Source organism: Petaurus breviceps, unplaced genomic scaffold (genome assembly GCF_028583685.1).
Source record: "Petaurus breviceps papuanus isolate PSGF00001 unplaced genomic scaffold, PetGlider_PUasm1.0 178, whole genome shotgun sequence".
Classification (NCBI taxonomy): Eukaryota; Metazoa; Chordata; class Mammalia; order Diprotodontia; family Petauridae; genus Petaurus; species Petaurus breviceps.
Window position 1 is genome coordinate 19,244,371 of NW_027185777.1, and position 21,554 is coordinate 19,265,924.

Below are 21,554 nucleotides of genomic sequence, written 5' to 3' on the forward strand. Positions count from 1 at the left end.
CTATGTAGTACCTCATTTTCCCCCTCCCCACTTCATGCCTGAGGTTGTGCCATCATTTACAGATAGCTGGCTTCTTTTTTATATATATTGTTGCAAATGTCAGGAACCATTAATAAACTTTTTATCAAACTGTTTGAAAGAAAAATGTTTCTAAACTAAATTTTTAACATCTCTTACAGCCTTCTGTTGAGATTCACAGATGATACCTTTGATCCAGAACTTGCAGCAACAATTGGTAAGCTATATTTTAAAAAAAATGGTAATATTAATGAAAGGTAAGACTTCATATTTGTAACTCCCTCAAATCAAGTGGACTGACAGAAGTTGATTTGCTTTATCAGATTTTTTTGGATAGAAGATGAAAGTAAATATTTTGAGTATTGTTTGTTTAGTGAATAGACTAATATCTTGATGCAGTCTATTATTATGGGAAGAGTACTGTCCTGAATTCTGAACTTTGCTTAAGTGGGAAAGTGACGTTAGCAAGTCAGTCTCATTGGACCTCTCTTTCCTCAGCTAGCATGTGAGGGTATTGGATTATGTAACTACTAAGGCCTTCAAACTTTCAAATTCTATGATTTTCAATTCCATATAAGCTACTCTTCAAATGATATAATCCTATGAAATGTTTTTTTGACAAAGTAGCATTTGTAGTTATTTCTCTCAGTTGCACGGATGGAAAAGAACAGTATTGATTTCAAACGTCAGGCACTTCAGAAGACATTTGTTGGACTTTGGGATATATTATAACATTTTTCTTGCTATTTTTTTAAACGACTTCCTTATTAATTATAATTTGGTAAAGCCAAAGTGAAAATTTGCTTTTTTTTTTTTTAAAGTGAGTTCTAAGAAAGAACATCCAGGGATGTATAGGGTGATAGTATGGTAAACCAACCCAAAATTAAGAATTTGCTGTCAGTAGTCAAAAGCTAATTCTGTTTACTAGATACAGATCCATTCAACTTTAAGAATGATTGATCTATATTCAAAAAAAGTGGTCACTTGTCTTTAGTTGCCTCAAAGATTTATTTCAATCTTTAGCAGATTATAGAAAGGCGCTGTGTATTAAAAAAAATAACGTGTAAATCATGGCTAGTTGTAAAACCATATATACTTTGTCAAGAAATAAAGCTAAGACATGCATAATTTATTCACATGATAGGCAAGCTATTCTTACAACATTAGTTCTTAAATTACTGTTATGGACTGTAAGCAATATATTCCTGCACAGAATATTTAGAAAAATTTTATATCCTAGAATACCTTAATTGCTTTCACTCTCATTCCACATCTGAAAATAGCATTTACAAAATAATGAAATACTTGACTAAACATTGCTGTGACCGTTAGTACTACATTGGCGCTATTATATTCCTCATTTCCATGTAGTAATATCTTTCCTTACTGGCATAAAACTATTTTTTGATGCCTTTATTTTTAACAGGGTAGGCATATGAACAAAAAGGAGAGAGAGTAGCATGCTGTTGGTTCTTATAGCTACAATGTTTCTGCAACTTGTGGGATGTGGCAGAAAGCCTTTCTTAGAGGCAATTTATCTATGAGGGATGGGTTATCAGAAAGATAAGTCTGTTGGAGATTCACTTAGTTTTGCTCATGCTAGATAGAATTGATTGAAAGTTAAGCATAGAAGTTGATAGCTATACAAATTGTGCAAATTACCCAAAATATGAGACTTGAGATATAATAAAGGAGACTTATTAATTAGGAGGAACTTCTTTTGTTTTGCATTCATCATAATGTGCTTTGTTTTATTAAGCTTTTGAAAGTGGTAATGCATAATTTGATAACTGAGACTTTATTTTTGAACACATTATTGCATAGTTATTGAGTTTAAACATCCAACTAATTTTACCACGAATTTTTCAGAGTGCTGATACATTTCAACCAAAAACTAACCATCAAGTCATCAAGCATGATGAATTATTTAGTTTCTCTTCCTACCTCTACTACTTACTTCCTGTTTGTTTTCAGGGAATTTAATTGACTTATATGAATTTGGTACCCAACTTGTAAGTCACTCAACTCTATGGGTCTCAGTTTCCCTATATATAAAATGAGCAGATTGAACGAGATGATTTTTAAGGTTCCTGATAGTGGATAGGAGTGCTGGAATTAGTGTCAAAACTATCTGAGCCAATCCTGTCTCAGACACTCACTAAGAGCACCAAACTTACTGGGTTATGAAAATCAAATGAGATAATATACTTAAAGTGCTTTGTATACATTAATGTGTTGTCTAAATGCTGCTGTTATTATCAAGAACAGAGAACATCTCTGCTTCTAACTCATGGTGCATGATAATAGTGTTTGTTTTTCTTTGATCTATACTTGTGATTTTATTGGTGTAGCAGATGCTTGGCAATTTTATAGTGATGGAGTTGCCTGGTCACTGAAAGGTTAAATGACTTGTCCATGGCCTTAATGTGTAGTATGTGCCAGAGGAAAGACTTGAAACCAAGTATTTCCAGCTCAAAGGCTGTAGTCTATCCATACATCACCTTGCTTCTCACAAAACTTATTGGTGCCTAACAAAAAATTTGAAAAATCCTCACTATAGAGTGGTGGTTAATGCTTGCTACTCACCCTTTGACAAATATATTTTGATTATTGTATTTTCATTTTCTATGGTGACCCAAAAAACTCTTGAACTAAAAGCCACTTTAATAATTAACAGAGTTCTGTGTGGGGTACAGGATGGTATAGGTATCACCCTGGGATCAGGAAAGCTTGGACTCAAGTCCTGCCTTTTACTCACCATTTGTGTGACCTCTGCCAAGTCACTTAACTTCTCAGTACTCTAGGCTACTCTAAGACAGTCATTTACTGAGCAATGGTGACTGATCTGCATCACTGTTTGGAATTTGTGTTCACACAGGGTGTTAACCACACCAGTGAAATCACACTTGTACAGAACAGGAAAAGTTTGTTGGTAACAAAAGCATTCTGGTTTGCATTTCATTTTTTAAATTCAGATTCCTAATCAGTATCTTAAATGAGATAATATTAATAAAGTACTGTGCTATATAATTGTCAGATTGGGATGGTGTAAGTAGTATCTTTATTGCATTGTTGGGTGATGGTCCTTTTTCATATATGGGAGTGGGTATTGGAACTAGTCTTTGACAACTAGAGAGATCAGCTGCTTCTTTGGGGCAGATGAAATAAACACAGCAGATATTGCAGACTTTGGGAGGACATTGGATGCTTCTAGTTACATTTCTATTCATATCCCAAAACCCTTTCTGGGTTTGAACCAGCACTAGCATCTGCTGATTTGAATTTCAATAAAATTCAGCTAGTGAGTGAATATTCCCAAGAAAGTACATAGATGAAACTGGGAAGATGCTAAAAAGAAAGTAGAACATTTTCCAGCCTTTATATAGTCTCAATTTTATTCACTCAGCAAGCATTTATTAAGTGCCTACCATGTGTTAGGCACTATACTAGGTGATAAGGATGTAAAGGCCAAAATGAAACAGTTCCTACTTTCAGGGATCTCTCTCTATATTGGGGGTTGGAGAGGAAGGAGGTAGAAAACTACACATGTGTAGACGATTAAATACAAAATATGTACAGCACTTTCTGAAGAGGGCGCTCACAACTGGGTGAATTAGTAGAGGCCTCCTGTAAGGAGTAACACTTTAACTGAACTTGAAGGAGTCTAGGATTTCTAAGAAGAGGTGTTGAGGGGGAAGTGTGTTAGAGGTTTGGGAAACGAAAGGTATCAGATGGGAGACGGAATGACCTGTACAGGAGATAGCAAGCAGACTGGTTTGTCTGGAAGGTGAAGTGTTCCAGAGGAAGGTGATTAATGAGCAGTGGGCTGGAAAGGCAGGTGGGAGCTCAGATTGTGAAGGACTTTAAAAACCAAAGAAAGGAAGCTTATTATTCTTCCTAGAGGCAAGAAGGAACCACTGGGAACTTCTTGAGCAATGGAGTAACATGGTCAGATCTATGTTTTAGGAGTTTCAATTTGGTAGATTGACTGGCAAGGGGAAGAGAGTGGAGGCCAAGAGACCAATTAGGAAGCCATTCAAATAGCTCTGCCCAGGTGAGAGGTGATGAGGGCCTGAACTAGATAGTATCATAGTAGGGAAAAGAGAACAGATGTGAGCTCTGTTGTATAAATACAATAAACAATATTTGGCAAGTAATTGGATAGAAAGGAAGAGGGAAGACTTGATGTTGGGAAGACTAAGGGTTGTGAACCTGGTTATTGGTACACTCAACAGAAATAAGATGTGAGAAACAGGAAAGTTTTGAGGTGGGGATGAGGAGATAATAAGTTCTGGGTTTTTTTTTTTTTCATTGTTCAGTCATGTCTGACTCTAGTGACCCCATTTGCCATTTTCTTCTCCAGCTCATTTTACAGATGAGGAAACCGAAGCAGACAGGGTTAAGTGACTTGCCCAGAGTTGCACAGATAGTGTCTGAAGCCTTTTGGACACAATAAATTTGAGAGGACTTCTAAACTTTTGGTTCAAGATATCCAACAGTTTAATGAAGGACTAGAATTTTGGAGTGGGGTTGCATATACATATCTAAGAATAATCTTCATGGGGGTAAAAAAAATATGACATGCTTCACAAAATAGAATATCAACAATGATAATAGAAATACCACATTTGAACCATAACGTCTGAGTTCTGATATGTTTTGTTAAGAAGTTAAAATGACATTTAAGCCTGTGTAAGAGTTACTGGGCCAGACCAAGTATTCACCAGCAATTATCTTAAAATTACTGACTTATTGAGGAGTCTTTTAGGGAATGGAGGATTCCAAAAAGGATAGGGATGGTATTACTTCAAGAAAAAGCTACCAAAATGATTTTCCTAAAAGTGCAGATTTGACCATGTCATCTCTGCTCAGTAAAGTCTAGGGTTTTCCTGTTATCTCTAGCATCATATAAATTGCGTTGTTTTCCATTTCTTCACAATCTGGCTATTCTTTCCTTTTGTTACATATTTTTCCCCTCTACACTCTATGGTATAGCCATACTAGCCAGCCTGCTCTTTGTCACTTGAGGACACAATAGTCCATCTTCTTCATTCTTTTTGTGCTGGCTCGTCACCTATGCCTGGAATCTTTTACCTCAACCTCTTGCGTTCCTTGGTTTCCTTAAAACTTAGCTCAAACCTTTTACAACATAAAACCTTTTCTGATCTCCTAGCTGTTAGGGTTTTTCCTCTCTACTCGTTGCATATATATTATTTTATATATATAATTTTATACTTAGATATATTATTTTACACTTATTTTATATGTAATATATATTGTATATAAATATATATTATCTTTATACATATATCATTTTATACTTAGATATATATGTTTTTTTCCCATTGGAATGTAAACTCTTGAGGGAAGGAACCACTTTACAATTCTGTCATTTAGCATTTGGCACTGTATCTGGCACATTGCTGCTTTATAAATCTTGTTAATTGATTGGTTTAGGAAACATCAATAACAATCTACCCATAGGGTTATTTTTTTCACCTTTATGAAATCATTGAGAAAGAGTCACATGAATTGAGGGGAGATCTTGAAGACATGAGATGAGAATAGACAGGCTTCCCAAGAAGTTTACTTTTCAAAATTGTAATGCTGTATTTTCACTTTTTCCAATCATTTCTGGGAAAAGACCCCTTTCACCTGCCTTCCAGAGTCAACCTTCCCCTGTAACAAATATGAATATTATGATCAAATTTGAAAAATGCATACAACATATTCTGTCTTAGGAACCTCTTTCCTGTGAGAAAGGAAGTATGTTTCATCTGTTCTCTGGACCATAGCTGGTTTTTAATTACTCAGTTTTCTTTTAATGATAATTTATCTTTACATAATTATAATCATTGTGTATATTCTTTCAGTTTTGCTTATTGATTGCATTGATGAGTTCATACATATCATCCCATGGTTCTTGGACTCTCTCATTTGTCATTATTGCATAGTATATTTGATTACATTCATACATCATAGTTCTTTCATCTGTAACCAAAGTTATGGTCACTCAGGTCAGCAAAATCTTTTGGTTCATTTAGACCTTTGTTTTTATATTTGACTTCCTTGGGACATAGTCCTAGGTTTGGGGTTGCTGATTCAAAGACTGTGGATGGTTTATGATTTTCTTGCCTAATTTCAAATTAATACCCAGAAAGGTAGGACTGCTTCACTTCCCCCAACAGTATAGTCATGTGCCTATCTTCTCAAAATCCCTCCAAAATTTATTCTTCTCAGCTTTTTTAATTGGCATGGTGTGAGATGTTTGAAACGTGTTCTCTTTTTAATGATTTGGAGCACCTTTTATTGCAGTCATTATGTTTCCTGGTTTTTGAATAATACTTGTCTGAAAGTCTTCTCCAGCAAATTTCCCTCCATCATCCCTACTTTCCTACTAATCTTCAGTCTCTTCCTCTCTATTAGAGGTTTCCCTATTTCTTGCAAGCTTGTTCATCCATGTCTCTTCATTCTTAAGACAAAAGAAAACAAAACAAAATCTCATTTCATTCTTAAGCTATAATGATACTTAAGCCTTTCGTTGCCTTCATGGTTGATGTCTGAACTTAATATTTCTACCTCTCCTCTCTCTCAGTCCTAAACCCTCAGCAGTGTAGCTTCCATCCTCATCATTAAATTGAAACTCTTTTCTCTGAAATTATTATTGATCTCTTAATACTGGAATCTAGTAGCCTTTTCTCAGTTCTCATCCTTCGTGACTTTGCTGCATGCTTTGACATTGCCAATCCCCTTCTTCTGTATGTACTCTCCTTCCTAGCTTCCTAGTTCTTTTCCTTCGTATCTTACAAGTCATTGTTTTGTCCTGGTCACTTACTAATTTAGAATCCCTCCTCCCCCCCCCCCCTGGGGCCCATTTCTGCTCTCTATATAATACCAGGGGTTTTGTATCATGAACCACTTTGGCAGTCTGATGATGCTTATGGAGCTCTTCGGAATAATTTTTTAAATGCACAAAATAAAATACAAAAGACTGCAAAAGAAGCCAGTATAAAGATTAGCCTGGCGTCAGGAAGACTGTTATGTATGATCTAGTGGCATAGCTAATGTAGTGATTTTGAAGTAGTATGAACATAAATGATAACTGCAATGAAATATGAAAATATGACTTCTGCTGGTGACAGAGTTAAGGTTCTACTAATACTACTCTGATTTGTTGCCTACCTTCATAATTAAAGGAAATATTAATTTTCAGTTAGTGAGAATAAAGATTTTTTTTTCTGTCTCAAGTTAACAACCCCCCTGAAACCTATCCCCAGGTTAAAAACTTGCTATCTTTTGTCTCGCTTGCTGTTCTCTTCTGACCTCTGTGCAAATAAATCTCAGCTCTATATATCTCTATATATCTTGCTCTAGTCACTCCCTTGAGGTGCAGAAGTATATCACAAACTACTTGGAATTTGCACTATGTATTCCATAGACCAGGGATAGGGGTTGGGGAAGTGGAGAGTGGCCTGTAAATTATAGCCTGAGGGTCAAATCCTGGCCTGGGGCCTGTTTTTCTAAGTCCCACTTACAAACCAAAAATACATATATGTAACAATATTTAAATGATTAAATATAACAATAAATATAACAGTATTTAAATGATAAGATCATTTGAATGGTTCTTATTTAAAAGCCATTTTTAGCTTAAGGGCCCAACAAAAACTGGGGTCATATAAAAACGGCTTAGCCTTGGACTTGACCTCTACAGTATAGCACCTCAAACTTAATGTGTACAAGATAGAGAGCTCATTATCTTTCTCTTTATGCCCTCTTCTGAACTTTCCTGTTATTGTAGAAGACTGTACCATCCTTTAGTCACCCAAGCTCACAATCTCAACCTCAGAATTGCCCTTGTCTCCATTCACTCACCCCACTTATCTAGTCCTCTGGTTTTTAATGCTCTTCACAACCTGACTTCTTCCTGTATTCTCAGTTTTCTTCTTTATTCTCCTCAATGCACTCTAGAATCCAATAGTACTTTTTCTCCTTGCTGTTCTTTCTTTGCAAACACTTCATTTCTCAGTTCCTTGCCTTTTCATTGATGGTTCTGCATTCTTTGAATGCTCTCCTTCCTCTCTACCTCATGGCTACCCTGGCTTCCTTAAAGACTCAGCTGAATCCTATTTTCAGCAAGAGGCTATTTTGATCTTCCACCTATTCACCCCTTCCCCACCTCTAATAATGCCTTTTTTCAGAGGCACAGTGCCTGACTTGTATTAAGTGCTTATAAAATATTAGTTGATTGACTGTTGCTTCTCTTTACATTGTTGTAATTATTGTATATTATTATTTTCCTGGTTCTGTGTATTTTTTTGTTAGTCTTCCCATACTTCTCTATGTCCATCATATTTACCCTTTTTTTTTTTTTTAACAGTTCAGTGATACTCCATTGGGGACGCTAGGTGGCACAGTGGATAGAGTGCTGGGCTTAGAGTCCAGAAGACTCATCTTCCTGAGTTTAAATCTGATCTCAGATACTTATTACTTGTGTGACCCTGTGACCCACTTAACCCTGTTTACCTCGGTTTCCTCATCTGTAAAATGAACTTGAGAAGGAAATGGTAAACCCACTCCAATGTCTTTGTCAGGAAAACCTCAAATGGGGTCACAGAGTCAGAGAAGACTGAAATGACTGAACCATAACAGTGACAACACTCCATTACATTTGTGTATCACAGTTTGTTTAGTCTTTCCCTAGTTGATGGGTATCTATTTTGCTTCCAATTCTTTTATACCACAAAAAGTGTTACCATAAATATTTGGGTGTTATATAGGACCTTTCTCCTGCTTACTACATAAGAACATACTTCCAATTCCCTGAGGAGCATCTTGTCCCTTTCTCTCTGTTTGTACTTTTCACAAGCAGCTTCTGTTTCCACACACACACCCCTCCCCCCACAGTGAGTTTGCCAAGTTAGTCTTGCTTTTGTTGATTTTATTTGAACTTTAAAAAAAAATTGTTGCAGAAGTCATCCGGTGATTTTAAGTATGGGATTCATCTCTCCAGCAAGGCATACTCCACAGTTTGGGAAATTGTTCCTTTCCTTAAGAAAGTTTTCCTGGAAAAGTCACTATCTTTCCTCCTAACCATTTCTTTGTTTCTAAAATTTATTTTTTATTGATATCTTTTATTTTTACACCACCTTCATTTCCAAATATATTGTTTCCCCTGTGCCCTATCCATCTAGTTTTCCCTTAAACAAAGATTAGTGAAGAAATGAGGGCAGCTAGGTGGTACAGTGAATATAGCACTGACCCTAGAGTAAGGAGGACCTGAGTTCAAATCCAACCTTAGACACTTAACACTTACTAGCCATGTGACCTTGGGCAAGTTACTTAACCCCAATTGCCCTGCATTTCCCCCTCCAAAAAGCAAAAAAGAAAGAAAGAAATGTGGGAAAAGAGTATTCAGCAGAACTAAGCAATACATTATCTGACAATGCATGTCACATTCCATAATGCTAGCCCACTATCTCTGCAAAGGTGATTCATTTTCTCTCTTTGGGACAAACTCAGTCATTAAAATTACATAGCTTTAAGTTTCATTTTCTTTGTGTTATCATTATTGTTATACATTTTCTTCCTAATCATAACTTCTTGCAACATTTTGTTGTATGTTATGAAATAACTAGAATGCTTGAGAATCTAAAACTTCCTAGATTTAGTTTTGAAACTGTGTGAACTATAGCATGACTCAGCTATATTTGTATATCTGAAAGTACTTTCGATTCTAATTGTACCATCATCTCTGTTCCATTCTAATACTTAAGCAACATGATTTTCTTTTTAGCTCTTTAGTAAAATAATTTTATGTAGCATTTTTAGTGATTTTAATGATGTTTTGGAATTTTTTTATAATAACAGCTAACATTTACATAGGCTCTAAGTTTTGTGAAACACTTTACATAGACTCTTTCAAGTGAGGCATTTGATGTTTTCTACTTAGTTTTTGATTATGCTATTGGAAGGGATAGTTTTGAATAGCAGATATCCCAAAAATGTGCACACATTTTTTTTTTTTGCCTCACCATTGTCTTTTAGAAAATCTTCAGCTTTAATTTTTTAGAGTCTGTGGTATTCCATGACTTGCAGCCATATATTACCACTGGAACCAGTGCTATTGGTATTAAGAAGACAAGAAGAGAGTTTGGAATCATTAAAAGTACTTGACAGTTTCCCAAAAGGAGTTCCACTTGCTTTCTTCTGTTAAATCTGGATTTAGCTTATTGTCTATTTTTAATATTTGTCTCAGATAAATATACTGGAAAATGGCTAAGCCATATAGAGATGGTCTAGCCATGTGTGAATAGTTAGGTTAAACACTACTGATTGATTATGGAGTCTCTGTAATGTTCTGAGGTTTGAAAACAAGGTAACTTTTATCTACAAATAGAAATACATTATTCTACAATATAGGTTATACCTAAGTTATCTCTGTTAAACCTTATAGAAATACTGAATAATTTTGATATAACTTCACCAAGGATGTCCTCAGTGCATGTGGGAAAAATAGCTTGTCTAGACCAAGTATTCATGTAGGAGGTTCATGTAGTGATTCTCAAGAGTTTGAGAAAGGGGAACATACCAAAGACATCAAAACAAAATACCTCTGACCTAATTATTACTCCCTAAAGACAACTAAGAATCTAAATACTGGCCCCCATGCTATCTTCTTTTTTTTTTTTTTGTATCAAATTTGTTTTATTCTTTACAGTTCCTCATTCATCTTGATTCAGTCATTAGTGCTGCTTCCGTCTGAAGGAACATCCTTCTGTAAGCCTCGCCTTGCCTCCAGTAGGCTGACAGAGTACAGTGGAGCATCCAACACAGAGAACCACTGTTTGTGCGTGACTGAAGACAGTGGTGATTTTATAGCACCCCGGGCACTTTACGTTCATGAAATATGAGTTCAGACTGTGCACCAAGCGCTTCTTTTTGTGCTTCCGCTTCTCCTCCTCGGGAGAGGGGTGCAGGAGGTCTTTCGCGAGAGGCATGTTGGCGCGGAGATATCTTCACCGCCGGAAAAACCCCATGCTATCTTCTAAAAAAATTTTTATTGGGATTTTATAAACATGAAAGAAAAGAAAATACTAGCCAATACTAGCTAATAGCTAACATTTGTATTATGGCAGCTAGGTGGCGCCATAGTTCATAGAGTGCCAGGCCTGGAGTCCAAAGACTCATTTTCTTGAGTTCAAATTTGCCCTCAGACACTGACTAGCAGTGTGACCCTGGGCAAGTCACTTAACCGTGTTTGCCTCAGTTTCTTCATCTTTAAAATAAGCTGGAAAAGGAAATGGCAAACCACTACAGTATCTTTGCCAAGAAAGCTTCAAATGAAGTTATGAAGAATTGTGCATGACTGAAAAACAAACATTTATAGTGCACATAGGATGTGCATGCCAGGTACCTGTGCTAAGAATTTTACAATTATTATCTCCTTTTACCCTCATAACAGCCCTGGGAGGTAGTTGCTATTACTCCTGTTTTGCGGAGGAGGAAATAGGCAATTGGAAATTAAGTGATTTGTCCACTGTCACACAATTAGGAAAACAGAATTGAGCTCCTGTCTTCTGACTCCAGGAGGCCTGGCACTCTGTGCATTATGGCAACCCCTAGATGTACAAAAGAAAAATGTGCAGAAAAAAGTGCACAAAAGAAAAGGGGTAGAAAACTTTTCTTTCTCCTTCTTGTAGGGTTTTTGCGCCCAAGGACCCTATTAAGGTTGGCACAGTAGTTATCAGTGATGGTACTCCAACAGCACAGATTGCAACTCCTTTGTGACTTAGAGTTGACGTGTATATGGACTTATTTCCTTTGTGGCTAAAAAATTCATTATCCTGCTCTTTGAGCTTAGCTGGCAGGTCTTTGGATACAGCATATTCACTTTTCAGCTTGGCATAGAGATCCTCTTCCCACCTAAAGCTCTCCTAGCAATCTTCAAGAACCCGTGGTTACTCCGGTGTTACAGTGAGACATTGGAAAGGACTTCAGTGGAGTAACCCATTTAACAAAATAAAAATACAATACAAAGAGATGTTAATTTGTGTTTTTTAAAATCAATATGCAGCCTTAAGTTATCCATTTCTATTTGTTTGACACCACTGATTTATAGCACTGTTTCTTTGAAGAATATATTTTAAGTTCTGAACAGTCATCGCACATTTTAAAAATAATGTTATTGATGTGTTTTAAAAATAGTACATACTTTTCCTTTTTTGGATTTGTTTTGAGACTTTTGTGCTCTAGTACTGGATCAGTTTCTAGAAAATTCTCATACATAGTTAAGAAATATGTATGTGCTTTTATATTCCTGTTTAGTGATCACTGTAGATCTGTCATGTCTTAATTTCTAAAATTATTTTTTAGGTCTTTCTTTAGACTGAGAGGAATACATTGAGATTCTTCAACTATTATAGTTTCATTAGCAGAGGCAGCTAGGTGGCACAGTAGATAGAATATAGGATTTGGAGTCAGGAACACCTGAGTTCGAATCCTTCAGAGATGTATTAACTGTGTAAATCTTGATAAGTCTCTTATTCTCTCTGTGCCTTAATTGTCTTATCCATAAAATGAAAATAATAATAGCATCTGTTTCCCATGATTGTTGTGAAGACCAAATGAGTTAACAAATATAAAGCTCTTTTCAGATCTTAAAGCACTATATAAATGCTGTTATCTTTCTTCTTGTAAATCAGTTATTTTTTCCTTTAAATATTTCAGTCCTGTACTATTTAATGAATATATAAAACTTATTGATATTAATTTATTATCTAAGGATTATTTAATTATAATTCCATTTTCTTTAACCAAATATATTTTTATTGTAGCCTCATCTGAGATCATGATTTAAAAAAAGCAGGGATTGTAATTTACCTAAATCATACTAGATTTTGCTCCAGTCCCTCATTTTGATTTTGTGTGAATTATCAGCTTTAAGTATGTTTCATATTAATTACATATTGTGGATTCTGTTTTCTAATCCATTCTATCTTACTCTTTCTTATGGGTGAGTTCATCCTATTCATGTTCATAGTAGAGTTGTTAATTTTGTATTTTCTTCCACCCTGTCTTTTTTTTTTTTCCTAAAGACTGGTCATCTGCATCTTTCCAAGGCTGGAAATGTGGGTGCTACTGCTGCTCTCACTACTGATATGTTCTCCAGTTCTGACCTGGACCAGTTTGCCTCACTTCAAGAAGAATGGTGTCTCCCTCCTCTTTACCATATTGTGCCAGATTTAGCATCACATTTGTTCAGCCTAGTCTCCTGCAGATTAGAACTTTTGAGCTTAAGAGATCTGTCAACCATAACCAACTCAGGAACTGGGGCTTACAGATGTGACTACCATGTCTATTTATCCATCCTGCCCTGTTATGCTTTTCCCTCTCTTTGCTTCCTCTCCAGCTTTACAAAGACAAAAAGGGTGTCAAGATGGGGGTGTGTATATGTGTGTTTGTTTTTGGTGCTAGTGATCTATATTTGCCTCAGGTATTCTATACCGCCATTCCTCTTCTCTTAACCTCACTCAGTCTCTGATCAAAGGTTCTTGTTCTTTCTTACCTTTTCTTCCTTTCTTCACATTTTACCCTTCTAAGAGGAAATTTATTTATGTGTAGCCCAATTTCCCCCCGTGTTTGTTTAATCTTCACACACTCAGATTACATGAGATAGTAAATTCCATTCCCTTCCTCTCTTTGTGAAGTGACTTATTGGGGCAGTGGATAGAGGACTGGGTCTGGGGTCAGGAAAACTCGAGTTCAAATCAAGTTTCAGACACTTAGTAGCTCACTTACTATAACTCTGTTTGCCTCACTTTCCTTAACTGTAAAATGGATATAATAATACATACTTTTCAGGGCTGTTGTTAAGCACAAAATACTTATTTCCTTCCTTTCCTCTCTCTTTCTTCCCTAGTGTTTTCCTTTTTCCTTTCCTTTCCTTTCCTTTTTTCTCTTAAAATAATCAAAACAGTGAAACTGTACCCATGAAGAACATCTGGATTCTTAGGGAACACTTGTTTTTTTCCCTTGCTCAAAATACATCATAATAGTTTTTTCCTATAATTATTTACCTCTGTTTTTATTTTATTTTTGCACTTCAGGATATCTGTTCACCTCTGCTTCATCAGAAATACTTGGAAGTCCTCTATGTATTAAAAGTCTGTATTTCTTCTGTAAGATTATACCCAGCTTTGCTAGATAAGTTATTAGTTAAAAGTCTTTATCTTCTGCCTATTGGAATATCATATTCCAAGCTCCACTTTCATTTTTGTGGTTGTTTCCAGGGCTTTTGTGATCCTATTTGTGGTTTCTTTGTATTACAGAACTCTTTTTTTCCATGTTTTCTTCTTTGACCTGGAAGCTCTGGATTTTTGCTTTTATGTTCATTAGAACACAGTGCCACACCTTTCAGAAGATGATAAGCAGATTTTTTTCCAATTTCATTTTGCCAACCTGGTTCTAAATAGCTCTGGGGAGTTTTTCTTTATGATTTCTTAAAATGTGTCTGGGTGGGATTTTTTATGGTCAGAGTTTTCAGGTAGATTGATGATACTGAAATTCGGTCTTTCTTGACTTTTTGTTCCCAGTTGATTTCAATATATCTTACATTTTCTGATTTTTTTCCCCTCAGTATTTTGACCATGTTCTAGGATATCTTGTTTTATGAAGTCATTAGTGTCTCTTGTCCAATCTTGTCCTAAACCTAGTCAAAGAATCTCTGGATCAAAGAATTTTGCCATTTTTTTTAACTTAAATTCTAAATTGCTTTTCAGATTGGTTGGACCAATTCATTTCCAACAATAGTGTATTCATTTGCCTTTCTTCTCTTCATTTTTTCTTTGTCATTTTCCCTGAATATAAGTAGAAAACTCAGTGGTTTTCTTAAAGAATTATTTTCATATTTTTCAATAGCATATTCATTGGGAAATGGCTCTTGATCTTACACAATTGTACTAATTTCTTATATATCTTAGATATCAGAGCCTTATCAGAGAGATGAGGTAAATACTCCTACCTCCTTTTCCCCCTCATCTTTACTGATTTTTTTGTGGAAAAAGTTTTCTGTTTCATGGAATTGAAATTATCTGTTTACATTTCATAATCTCTGTCCTTTGGTTATTAAATTAATTTGGAAGATAATTAGTTTCAATTTGGGACTGCCTATCATTTATTTTGTTTTTGATACTGCTTAGGAATGAGAGGTCATTTACACAGGAATTTGTTCTGTTTGCTAATTATCTTTTGACTTAAAATTTTTTACTTAATGCTGGATTTTATTACCAGTGTTGGATTTTTGGAGACTATGCAAAATTGGTGCTTTGTTCTACTCTTAGAAAAGTCACAAATTTAGTGGTATCTTTCCAGAAGCTTTTTAAGGTGGTCAGGGATAAACAATGAGTCAAAAATTTTTCTTAATTTTGTACTGTATTTGATAACTATATTTCTACGTAGAGTGGTCCTATTTTTAAGAAAGCTCTCTACTTGAAAATCTTATTTCAGGAGAGTGATTATTTGTTGATGCTTCATTTAATATATTTAAATAATTCCACAACCTATGATTTCATTTGTGTGGGTATTCCTCACTACTGAAACAGATGCTCAGGAGGAATGGTGGCTGAAAAATTCATTACCTTTCAGCCAGTCTGGTGATGAGTCTCTTTTTCTGTTATGGTTCTGAGATAGGAGATATGTAGGTCATCACTGTATTCAAGACCTTTATAGACTTGTCAGAACTTGAGGGTTTTTTTTTGGCATAGTGAATCTGGACGCACCACCTTACCTTGATGAGGCATCCAAATATGATTTGGTAGAAGAGCATTTATAATACTTTTTTTTTCTTAAATGCTAGAAAAACATTTACTAAATGGTGAAATGTTAAGAATGTATACAGATATTCTTCCATACAAATGATAGTTATAGTTTAAATAAATGAGACTGCCTATCCAAAAACTTTTATTCTCTACTTTCTATGGCTCTTTTTCTCAGTCTTTTTGATAACTGTGGAGCTAATAGTTTTAATCGACTGCTAAAATTCCTTACATTGCTTGAAATGAGTTTATCAAGAATAAAATTCTGGAGTTGAGAGGGACTGGGAAATGTAGGTAATATAAAAATAAAATGCATCTGTTTTCTTCTTTTCTGCAGTTTATTTCTTCCATTTGTCAACTTGTTACATTGTCTTTTATTTTTCTTTGTTTCTTCAGATCTTTTTTATTTTTAGTTTTTTTCTGCCCTGCTTAGACATCCTTTTTTTTCTTCTTCATAAATCTGCCTGTACATCTGTAGCACATATAATTGTTGACTGCCTTGAGCACACATATCTCAATATAACATACTTTTCAGGTCAGTTGACTTGATATCCATACTTTTATTTATGTGACTCTTAAGTCATGGTTAGCTAATGTTAGATAGAAGCTGCTTAAATCTGCCCTTACCTACTATTTTGCCAGGTGGAGTTTGTAATTATCAAGATGTCAGCTACTTCTGCTGTGTGGCCTTTTTTGCTTTGACAGAGAAGTTCTTTAATAAGACACCCAATCTTCACAGTAATAAGCAGTTCCCTTAAAATATTTTTTAGAATAAGCGTTTGTAGCATATGAATATATGTGTTTAGCTTTGTAATTTTAAGCTTGAATTTGTGAAAGATTAACATGCGTGGTAATCAATAGTGGTGAATACATTTTCTGACTTGACAATAATCAAATAAGTAAACAAGCATATATAAAGTTAGATATTTTAATTTGTTCAGGAAAACATCACATTGACAATGTTTCTAATTTGCTGTAGTTTAAGCTATTAATTTTTCAGTTATTACCTTTTTAGTGTCGTTAGAATTACAATTACATATTCTTTCATTTATTTGTTTTCTTTCCTTAACTTACTGAAAAGTTTAATTTGATTTCTTTATAATAGAATAAAAGAAAATAGAAAAAATTGAAATCTTAATGGGATACCTAGGGGAGTGAGTGATTTACTACCTCAAGGGATTCTCTAGGAGTATCCTCTAAGCCATTGTATACTTGGTCCTTCCAGTCAAGTAATTCATAATCTTTACCACCAAAACTTAAAAAAAAAAAAAAAAGCAAAAGTCATTCTTTAGTGTTTGTGGAGGAAGGCTTGGCTTAATTTAGATTGATACCTAATTTGTATGCAAAACCTTCCCCTGATCATCCTGAACGTCTAAGAGTTTTCTTTATTTCCATACTACTGACAGGTGCTCTGTAAGCATACATTTTTCTTAGCTGAGGTTATTCTAAATGAATTGTGACGAACTAATAAGATCTTTTGGAAATGTTCTTTCCAAGCTTTGTGTGCTAATGTTTTCCCTCTGGTCACTGGGGAAAGCAAGACACATTTTTGATATTCATGAAAGAGGTTTGGGCACTTACCATTCATTTGAGCCAGATGGCATATTTAAGCCTCTTTTCCTGGAAAGGGAGAGATTGTTGAGCAGCTGTAGCAAAACCTTATGTGACTGCTTATGAAGAGCTTGCCCCCTTTTGTGTAAATTAGCTCTGAGAAAAGGTTTTCATAAAATTTTGTGATCTTGATAGGCTCTTAAGATTTTTAGGAATTTAAACACAAAACTATTAACTCTTATCTACTCATATCTAGTCATTTCAAATTATATATTAAGTGACTTTCTAATAATAAAAGGATATCTATTATAATGAAGTTCTGTCAAATTTTGTGTTGTACTCAAAAATAAAGAGTATAGGGCAAAAGAGAAGTTGATAGTAAAAAATGAGCATTTAATAGATAATTTAAATATGAATTTTAATGTGTCACAACAGTTGCAGGTAAGGGCTTAGTTGACTATTGGCAGGAATGAGAAGCAGTCTGGGACTGAAATATCAGCCTTTTAAAGGTTCTCTGATCTGAAGAGCAACTCTCAGACTTCTCCTCGCTGTGTTTTGTAGTACAGGATGAGATGAATGGGGCAGAAGGTAGGGCAAAGGCAGATATAATCAGATTAAAAGGGCATTTAAAAAAATAGACACATGATTGAGGCTTAAGTTAGTAAGCTTCAGCTTTTGACTTCTCATTCTATATGATGATAGCAAGAAACCACAAGCTCTTGTACTTTTGTGACTACCCTCTAAAATGTTACATGTCTACACAAAATCAAATAAAAGCCTCCTGAATATATCACAGAATCATAGATTTAGATCTAGGAAGAACTTTTTAAGATTGTCTTCTTTAGCCCTTTTATTTTACAAATGAGGAAACCAAGGCCCAGAGAAGGCAAGTGATGGTGCGGGATGTCATTCAGATGGGAAGTATTAGTGGTACTGCTGGATTCCAGCCCAGCTTGTCTTATTTTGGTATTGTGTTGGTAAAGATGTACAACACAAATATTTCTATATACAAAGAACAGAAAAATAATTATATATTCAGCTGTGCGTATATTTCATATAGTTTGCATTTTTAAAACTACGTAATAAATCTGTCATATTCATTCCAAACTTGTCCTTTGTGTCTCAGTTAAACTCTGACCTTGTTTTCTTTTGTACATATTTTGACTTCAGCTTTTCTTTTTCTCTCCGGATTTTATATTTTTATTTTGAATTTAAGGAACATCATTATAAAGAACATTTCCTTATATTCTGTAGACTTGAAAAAAGGATTATACATGAAATCATGAGTGTCTTTTTTTTAATTGCTCTAAAAGAAAAGTATATAATAAATTCAAGATATGTCAAAGTTGTGCTCATCTGTGTTTCCTTCTGAATTTTTATTCTCTTCTATTAAAAAAAATGCTCAATGGTCGCTCTCTCTCTCTCTCTCCTCCCTCTCCCCTCCCCTTTCTGGGCAACTTTATCAGTAGTTCTTCTTATCCCCAATAGAAGGAGAAAACACAGTTCCTGTAAGAGGTTTGTTTAAGCAAACAAGTTCCACATTTACCATGTCCAGAAATGTATGTCTCATTCTACACCTTGAGTCTGTAACTCTTCTGCAAGAAGTTGGGTAGCATGCTTCATCAAAGTCATGACTGGACATTGCATTGATTAGAGGTCTAAAAGTCTTTCAGGGTCTTTTGCCCTTTTACAATGTTGTTGTTACTGTATAAATTGTTTTCCTGGTTCAGTTCACTTTTCTCTGCAGTGAGCCAAGGTCCTGTGCTCCATATCTAGAATTCTTTCCCCCATACCATGCCTTCTCTCTTATCTCCAAGCTATTTTATACATTTGGACATACGACTTTTAAAAAATTCTGTTTTGGGAGTTGTTTTACATATATGTCTATATAGTTGATTTTTAAAATGATTGGCTACTGTAGACTTAAGTAAATGTTATCTTTTCCAGGTGTTGACTTCAAGGTGAAGACTATTTCAGTTGATGGAAATAAAGCTAAGCTTGCAATATGGGTGAGTTTTGTGTATGCTTAGTATAATCCCGTCTATAAAGCATCAATGTTTGGGAATCTAATAAAGATATATACAGTATTCTTAAAGATAGGTTTTTATTAGATCTCAGAGGTTATGATAATTTGTTACCAGTTTAAAAAATGTGAGAAATACTTGATTTCAAAGTTATTAGGACCTTTGGGGAAGGATGGACTTAGAAATGTAAAAGAAATCAAATATTTTCAACTTGAGTGTCTCAGATATTGAAATGCCATTCAGTATGAATTAACACTCAAGGCACTTGTGTAGGAAGAAATGTAGTGAAAGTGTAGATATCAAATTGGAATTTAACATTCTTTTTTTTGGGGGGGGGAAGGCAGGGCAATTGGGGTTAAGTGACTTGACCAAGGTCACACAGCTAGTAAGTGTTAAATGTCTGAGGTCAGATTTGAACTCAGGTCCTCCTTTCTCCAAGGCTGATGTTCTATGCTCTATTCACTGAGGAGTCACCTAGCCGCCCCCTATTTTAACATTCTATTTGTAAAGTTTGGTAATTTGCCAGATGCCTTTCTTATCAACATATGGCATTCTTCCTTGATTTAGTTTATTTCTCTTTTATTGTGTAGATTGTCATTTACTATCATCCTAATTAGAATCCCTTATGTTACTGTCTTAGCAAGAGGACATAGTAATATAACTGCCTGGTAAAAAACAAGCTGCTCCAGGGTGCTGGAACAAGTCTTGTGTGGTTGTTCTTAAGTAGTACTGGAAAATAAACACATCAATCATCTGTGATCTGCAAGATAGACTGAAGGCTGCTTATTTCCATGGGTACTTTGGGGATTCCAGTGTATTTCTAAGTAGTCCCAGAGAGTCAGGAACCTCAGTTTTTCATGGAATCATCATATTCTTAGTGTTTGTTAGGGAACCAACCTAGCTTCATGGGTATCCTCCAATAAGATAATCAGAATTTCCGAGATTCCCTCTGGTAATACAGAATAGCCATATTATGATATTTCTTGGCCCTTATAAATTGTTTCTTCCTGAGTTGGCTTTTTCTCCAGAGTCTTTATTTTAATTGTTAATCCATCACCCCCAATCTATCTGCTGGTTTTTGGAAGGCCTGAACTTTTCAGGAGTGAGGGTAATACCAGGATGAATATCTTTCTTCCCCTTAACCACTCCTAACTACCCTTTCCATTTATTTCTCCCCGTCCTTGGAATTGGTTATCTTTGTCAGACAACGTAAATTTTTTTTCCCTTCTGAACTCTCATATTTCAGGAACTTTTTTTTTAAAAAAAAATCAAAACAAACTGAAAGAGATGAAAAAGCATCTCCATTCCCTCTTTGCATTATGATTGTAAAACATTTCCATTTTTTCAGTGTGTTGATTTGTTTTACTTGAACTGGTACTCTTCATTTTTAAAACTTAAAAAATTGTGAGGTATGCACCCTCTGGGAAGGGAGAAGAGAAGGATTTAATGGGAAATATAGATTATATAAAAACCAAAGATATTAACAAAATTTTATTTAAAAAAAATCATTAACAAGCAACAACCAATAAGTCCTTGATTCTATCATCTCTTTGGGATATTAACATTTTTAAACTTAGTTTGAATACTTTAATGTGTATTATATGACTGTATTTGCAGTTAAATGACACAGGTTCATATCCCAGCCTTATGCTATGTATATACATTTTGTGATTTTGGTTAAGTCCTTCAGTTTCTTTGGATCTCAGTTTTTTTGTTTATAAAATGAGATTGAACAATATGATTTTTAAGGTCCTTTGTACTCATAATATCTTATCCTGAAATCTTTTTAACATTTCTTAAATTTAAATACAAGAAGGAAATTGTAAGTAAAAGAATTGTCAAATAACACTGTAATAACTGCTTAATTACGTAGCAAGTCTCAGAAAATTTGAGAGTTCCTGTCGTCTTAATATTTCATAGAGCTATACAAAAGCAAGCAAGTATAATATTTTCTCCTATTTAGCAAATAGAGTGGGTTAGGTTTGGCTTTAATCAAGCAAAATTTCCCTAAGGGCATTTAAGGAAAAAATTTGAAGGGGACAACAGACAAAAGATGGGAAAACTCTGCAAACATTTTTTATGACTGATCACCATCAAGAAAAATGGAGCCATCATATTTGGACTCTCAGCATCATAGTCATCAGTG

General features: G+C 34.9%; 2 protein-coding genes across 3 annotated transcripts in view; one reads left to right on the plus strand and one right to left on the minus strand.

Moving 5' to 3' along the window:
* Positions 1 to 21,554, plus strand: part of RAB18 (RAB18, member RAS oncogene family) — a 508,262-nt gene that overhangs the window by 455,703 nt on the left and 31,005 nt on the right. For both annotated transcript variants that reach the window (XM_069086368.1, XM_069086367.1), the window contains 2 exons: positions 180 to 235; positions 19,332 to 19,393. In XM_069086368.1, the coding sequence (XP_068942469.1) occupies positions 180 to 235; positions 19,332 to 19,393 (118 nt within the window). The remainder of the gene's footprint in view (positions 1 to 179; positions 236 to 19,331; positions 19,394 to 21,554) is intronic.
* Positions 10,695 to 11,085, minus strand: LOC138159966 (small ribosomal subunit protein eS27-like). Its single transcript, XM_069086369.1, has one exon. It carries the CDS (start codon positions 11,016 to 11,018, stop codon positions 10,764 to 10,766), a length of 255 nt encoding a protein of 84 aa, XP_068942470.1. The 5' UTR covers positions 11,019 to 11,085; the 3' UTR covers positions 10,695 to 10,763.